At 39.4% G+C, this 7,031-nt stretch overlaps 1 protein-coding gene across 1 annotated transcript in view; it reads right to left on the bottom strand.

Annotated features, from left to right (window-relative positions):
- Nucleotides 1-6,802, bottom strand: part of ATP10A (ATPase phospholipid transporting 10A (putative)) — a 208,385-nt gene extending 201,583 nt beyond the window's left edge. Inside the window, exon 1 of the mRNA XM_070750946.1 lies at nucleotides 5,716-6,802. Within this exon, the coding sequence (XP_070607047.1) occupies nucleotides 5,716-6,158 (443 nt within the window). The 5' untranslated portion in view covers nucleotides 6,159-6,802. The remainder of the gene's footprint in view (nucleotides 1-5,715) is intronic.
- Nucleotides 6,803-7,031: the final 229 nt, after the last annotated feature.

Raw genomic sequence — 7,031 nt, 5'->3', positions numbered from 1 at the left:
TAGGGGAGAGAGCCTCACCAGCTTGTCAAACTTCAATTGATTATGAATGTTTACAATCGCCATTCAAAGATAAAGGGAGGCTGCTTGAACTTTTAAAACTCTGAATATTTTTTTCAAAAGAAAAAGAAAATAATATTTACATGGCTGCTTATTCCAAATGCATGGCTTTGAGGGGTTAAAAACAGAATAAAAAGAATTTATTTACTTACTTACTTACTTACTTACTTACTTACTTACTTACTTACTTACTTACTTACTTACTTACTTACTCCAATACACAATAATACACAATGAAGGTTCCATCAACAATTTTAAAAAAACATACACATAATCCACAACCAAGGTTAAAAAAAACATAACCTTCATACAGGCTCAGATACACACCCAGATCTCAACGCCTGATGACAGACCATATCTTTAAAGCCTTGGGAAAAGGCAACGGGGTTGGGCCAATGTATTCTCTGAAGGATTGATATTGAAAAGAGCAGGCACCACAACAGAAAAGGCTTAAGAGTACGAACTGGTATTTTAAGCCAGATCATTGAGTTTGACAGTTCAGATAAAATGGCCCTTAAACAATTAACAAGTCAAATCAAATCAACTCCTAATGACATTCATGTAATCTTCTTGGCTGAATATGGAAAAGATTTGCCGCTGCTTTCTTCCAACCTTCCAGTCTAGTCTAAGCAGGTACAACTGATCCCAATCATTTTTGAACTCAGACTCATCAGTCAGGCACTGTCTCTTCCTGAGATATAACATACAAGTAATTTATGACTATATGTGATTGCACCTTAAACATTTTGCATTAATTATTTCTGGTACAATATTGTCTGTTGTGCTTTTTAGGTCAATTGAACTATTTCTAGTGAGGTGTAAGAAAGATCCATTTGTGCTTTCTGTTTTAACTATAGAGGTCCACATAGGAGAAAGATAACAGAAACTAGAATTTGTGGTCAAGTTTTATTAAGGACTATCTTTGCTAGATCAGTCTTTGGCACTGACCTGATCCCGAACAAAAGGCAATTGGCCCTTCAAGCCTGTATAGCTAAATCAATGTTTTTCAACCTTAATATGGATTAATGGTTAATATCTACGGAGAGGGGCAGCATACAAATCAAATAAATAAATGAATGAATGAATGAATAAAATAAATAAACAAAGAAACAAAGAAACAAACAAACAAACAAATAAAGTTTTCAACTTTAATATGTACAGACTCCCCAGCTAGTATGGGGAATGCTAAGACTTAAAGCCCACATGATATACGGTTGCTGAAGCTGAGAAAGACTGCCATACAAGACTGCCATGCAGTAAAAAAATAATAATAGTGCTTATTAAAAGAATATCTACACCATACTACCATATCTCACTTAAACAAGTCAAATAGGACAAGACATTACCCTTACAATGATATTCCTTAATGCAGTTTTGCATGGCATGTTTAAACCTTAGCTCTTTAGCTAGGACATTGTAACCAGACAAGTTTTCCATTAACGTAGGCATAAAAATGAAGACAAATGGAAACACGAATACAATCATTATGGTCAGTGCATGGAAGCATGCATGTACAGGTAATCCTCAACTTACGACCACAATTGAGCCCAAAATTTCTGTTTCTAAACAAGACAGTTGTTAAGTGAGGTTTGCTCTATTGTATTACTTTTCTTGCCACAGTTGTTAAGTAAATCACTGCAAGTTAGTAACATGGTTGTTAAGTGAATCTGACTTCCCCATTGTCAGAAGATTGCAAATCTGACTTCCCCATTGTCAGAAGATTTGCAAAAAGATTTGCAAAAAGATTTGCAAAAAGATTGCAAATCTCGAGACAGTGCAACCGTTTTAAATACGAACCAGTTGCCAAGTACCTGAACTTTGCTCATGTGGCCCAGTAGTGGGTTATAAATCTCCTCGCTACCAATTTGCGCCTGTGCAATGGCGGAAGTGTTCCAAGTGGGTGGGCGGATCCTTCCTCTGCAGTCCCTCAGTTTGTGGAATTGTGTCAAACCAGGACAACCCACTGCTGATGTTACCATGGGGATGTTGCAACAGTCATAAGTATAAAAACCTGTCATAAGTCATTTTTAGTGCTATTCTAACTTTGAATGGTCACTAAATGAACTGCTGTAAGTAAAGGACTAGCTGTACTTATTTGGATTCCAACTTGTATCATTAAATGTTACACTGCTAGGTAGAGATATACACAATTCAGTTTTAGAAAAAGAAATTCTGAAAAGTTGTGCACCTTATCACATAAATATGTTGATATTACAGTCTTAGGCCACAATTCCAAAGCTATTACTGCTCCTCTAGTAACATTTATAATACTGCAGTTTGCTACACAATCCAGATTTTCAAAACTCAAACAATGGATTATTTTTCCCAGCTAAAAGATAACAGCAAGTTATCTTACTTTTCACGACTTTACTACTATCTCACAATTCTGGTCAAATTCAACATATTTTCTGTTATCTAGTGACACACTAAAGAATATCAGCTAGAAGATGAAACAATTCATAAGAATCTGTTATCTGATTTGTATAAACAAATATACAATTATGATCTGAAGAGACTTCTAAAAGTTCTTCCAGTATATCTTGTTTCTAATTCACTTATTATTCTACTTTTAAATAATGTTTCAACATTCTGCAGAATATATTTTTCACAGGTCTACTCCATGAAACTTTATCCTCCATCTACCAACTGCAGCTGTTATTTATTTATTTATTTGTTTGTTTGTTTATTTATTTATTTATTTATTCATGCATTCATTCATTCATTCATTCATTCATTCATTCATTCATTCGAATTTTATGCCGCCCTTCTCCTTAGGCTCAGGATGGCTTACAACATGTTAGCAATAGCACTTTTTAACAGAGCCAGCATTATTGCCCCCACAATCCGGGTCCTTATTTTACCCACCTTGGAAGGATGGAAGGCTGAGTAAACCTTGAGCCAGTGATGAGATTTGAACCGCTGACCTACAGATCTACAGTCAGCTTCAGTGGCCTGCAGTACAGCACTCTACCTGCTGCATCACCCTGGCTCTTAAGGTAGTAACCTGATTGTTAAATGCATCTAACATCCCCATTGACTTTGTTTGTAAGAAGGTCGCAAAACATGACCTCCTGACCTTGGCAGACTGCAACTGTCATAAATATGAGACAGTTACCAAGTGTCTGAATTTTATTGATGTGATCAGGGAGATGCTGCAATGGTTGTAAGTGTGAAAAATAATCATGTCACTTTTATTCAGTGCTGTTGTAACTTCAAAAGTTCACTAAATGAACTATTGTAAGTCAAGAACTACCTGTATCTAATGTGGACCTTGACTATCTCTAAGTGTTGTATCTTTTTTATTCTTGATGTACATATTTGATTCTGCTTATGTACACTGAGAACTTATGCACCAAAGGCAAATTCCTTGTGTGTCCAATCACACTTGGCCAATAAAGAATTCGATTCCATTCCATTGTCTACATCAAGAATTTTGGCAAGAAAGCTTGTACGTTCACCAATTTATCTTATAAATAAGAAGGTGACAAGATGGTATTAAATGAATACACAAATCAGACATTGGAGATGCAAAGACAAAAAAAGTTAACTATTTCATGCGTTGCTATCACATGTACGATATCATCTTTTTATGTTGGGTCAGCAAAGGTATAATAAGATTTAAAATTATTTGGGAGCATTACTATATACTGTAGGTATAAGTATATCCCTTTTTTTTGCTGTTAAATAATCTCAAAGATGCATTAATGAAATGAGGCATTTTAGAATTCAGTCATTTCACACTACATGAAACTTAACTGACAACTGATTTTATACCGCTCCATACATTTCAGTAATTAAAGTACTGTAGCCATTCACTGGTAATTTAAAATTTACCAAACAGTGTTATGAGAACAGGGGTGTGCATAAGCACACCAGTGGGCCTAGCTCCCCTGTCCTAATGTCCCCATGTTTTCATAAAATATCATGTACTCATAACCATGCTTGTACATCTTATATATTCACAATCATGTTTGTACTTTGTCCGTAATCATATACATGCTTGACTAAATAAATAAATAAGCAAACAAATAAAAAGTACACAAACATTTCAGTTCATATTGGATGGAAAAAATATTTTCCCCATGTTTAAAATTAGCAGAAAAATATTTCACAAGCATTAGCCGTATCAATTAAATAGGAAGAAATTGAGTGAAGGTACATAATTTAAAAAGGCAGTACTTTTGGGGGGGAAAATATAACACTGCAAGACTAATTAAGACTAAGACTAATACATGGAGTCAATGAGACTTGCACAAGCGTTGTCATTCACAAAATCTCACTCCATTGTGATAATTATAAGCAGCTTTATTGAAAAGTTCAATTTCCACATGATTCTCTTATGGTCCCAACTATTTAAGTGCAGTTTATAGATCATAAAATAAGATAGGCTGGATCAAAGGCCTATTGAAGGCTGCACAGCACCTCAAATTAAAGTCCAAAGTGGGACATAGTGCATACAGTAGAGATATGATCGACATAGTATCTGTTTGAATCACCTTAAAGCAGTCCTGCTTTTTCTTGGCAGCCAAAATGCCTTTTGGCTTTTCAATTCTAAGGTTGGGATGTCTGTGATCAACCAAAGGCCATCAGGAGATAGGCCAATATGGCATAATTACACTTCCCCTCAAATCTATGGGGAAAAAAACTTTGGTAAATCCACTAGCCAATTTCTTGAGGCGGCCTTTATTTTTCTCCCACAAAGGAAAAAACATGCATAAAATAGAGCCTTTGTGGCATGATTTCATACAAACAAAGGTCCTACAGAGAAATGTGCAGAGGGAAGTAGTGAAATGAAAATGAAATATATTGCCAGAAAAAAGAAATTAAGTGTGGGCTGCAGTTTAAGATGAGAACCATAGTTAACACAACATTGTTTCTAATATTCTTGTGGAAGTGGAGAAAGGAAAAGGTGAACGCAGTGTGCAAAGTTTATAGTGGACAGTTAGTATGACACTTAGGGAGCCATCAAAGTAGAAAATGTGTGTCCCATCAAGGTAGGAAATAGCATGAAGCCTGCAAAGGCAGAGGGTTATGCACTATGTTTTCAAACACTCATACATTTTAAATGGTACAGACACATTGATGCCTATAATCGCCCCAAGTCTTCGGAGAGGGGCGGCATACAAATCTAATAAATTATTATTATTATCATCATTATTATTATTTCAACAATACAACACAGCAAACGAGATCACTATGCTGGATTTTGTAGTTCATCACCAGTCAGGCGCTTCCCAAGCACCTAGAACTGTGTGATGTCCTGGCGAATTATGTGTACCAATCCCAGTAAAGAGGCCTTTTGCAATTGACAGATGGAGATTTTGTCAATTCCATGCTATTATTATTATCATCATCATCATCAGCATCATTATTATTATTCAGACATCATCATCATCATTATTATTAATCAGACTTATATGCCTTCCTTCTCCAAGGACTCAGGGTGGCTTACAACATAATCTATGTCACTGAAAGTCATTGTATTTGCTTAAAAAAGGGAAAGCAGTCAAAAGTTAGCAAGAATTAGCCAGCAGAGACTTTTCAAAAGCCATCCCATTCACCTTCATCCCTATCCCCTTCTGTTCACCCAGCACCACATCCTCTGCACTTTGGTCCACTGTGCAACATCCCACCCTACTTTCTCAACCCCATTTTTACCTGCAGTAGACCAGACACTCCATATGGTTGATCTCCTGGTCCGACCGGTATCTGCTGTAGTCTTCCCACAAGTCCTTGACTGCCGTCACGGCCAAGATGAAGAGCACCGGGGCCAAAGCCAGCTCCGGCTGGAAGGCATTGACGGCCGGCACGAAGTTCAGCAAAGCGATGAAAACGAAGTAGACGTTGGCGAAGCGGTGGAACTGCTCGAAGAGATTCTTGGGTAGGAAAGACACCGCCGTGTATTTGGTGGTCTTCAGCCTGTTGTCGGCGGGCCGCCTGGAGGTCTCCACCTCGTCAGGCCAGGCGGACAACAGGTTGGAAGCTACAACGCGCACCTTCCTGGCGACTTTCTTCTTCCTTCTTTTCTTCTTCTTGCTTTCTCCGTCTGGCTTCTGGTCCTGAGAGGACGAGTCCCCCGCGGCATCCGCGCTTTGGGTCATCGCCTTTCTTCCCCCCCCACCCAACTCCCCTCAAAACAAGCACACGGCAAGGACAGGAAATCAGCGCTGGAAGAAAAGTTCTCCGGCAGCTTCCAGCACATGGAGCAGCCGGGCCCCCCCCCCCTTTCCTTTTTTCTCCCCCTTCTTGGTCCTCCGCGGCTTTATGTGATCATCTTTGGCGACTTAGTCATGCCCTCGAGAGTGATCCGTGAGGTAAAAAGAAGGGGGCGGGTATGTTTCCCCACCTCCGCTCTGAGGAAAACTTTGCCCCGGTTCGCTCTCACGCTCGCTCTCCTTGTTTCCTTCTGCGCCTCACCATCCCTCTTTCTTTCTTTCTTTCCTTTTTTTTCTTTCTTTTTTTCCGCTTTTTCTGCCTCCCACCCGCGAGGCCACCGAGTGCCTGGCCCGTTGTGCGCGCGGCGGGCGGGAAACGCGTACAAAGTCACTCCTCCTTTTGGCCCGCTGGCCGGTTTCCGTTTTTTTTTTCACCCGCGAGGAGGAGAAGAAGGTGGTGGTGGGAGATGAAAAAACAGCCCCCGCTGCAGCCTGTTAGATTAAAAAAATTTAACAAAAATTTTCTTCCCCTCAGCGTGGCGGGCGGCGCTGGGAAAAGGGAAACTATCTGGAAGCCAAAAAGGGGTGGGGTGACGGGGAGGAGAGCGAGGAAAGGACGAGCAGGAAACTGCTTGCTTAAAAAAAAGAAAAGTAACGTAGGAAACAGCTGAAGGGTTTTGTGTGGGTTTTTTAAAAGCAGTGTATGATGGCTTGTGACGGGTCTCCAACTTTGACAACTTTAAGCCTGGAGGACTTCGACTCCCAGAATTCCCCAGCCAGCAAAGCTGGCTGGGGAATTCTGGGAGTTGAAGTCCGCCA

This window comes from Erythrolamprus reginae, chromosome 4 (genome assembly GCF_031021105.1).
Source record: "Erythrolamprus reginae isolate rEryReg1 chromosome 4, rEryReg1.hap1, whole genome shotgun sequence".
Lineage (NCBI taxonomy): Eukaryota > Metazoa > Chordata > Lepidosauria > Squamata > Dipsadidae > Erythrolamprus > Erythrolamprus reginae.
This window is presented reverse-complemented; position numbering and strand designations above follow the sequence as displayed.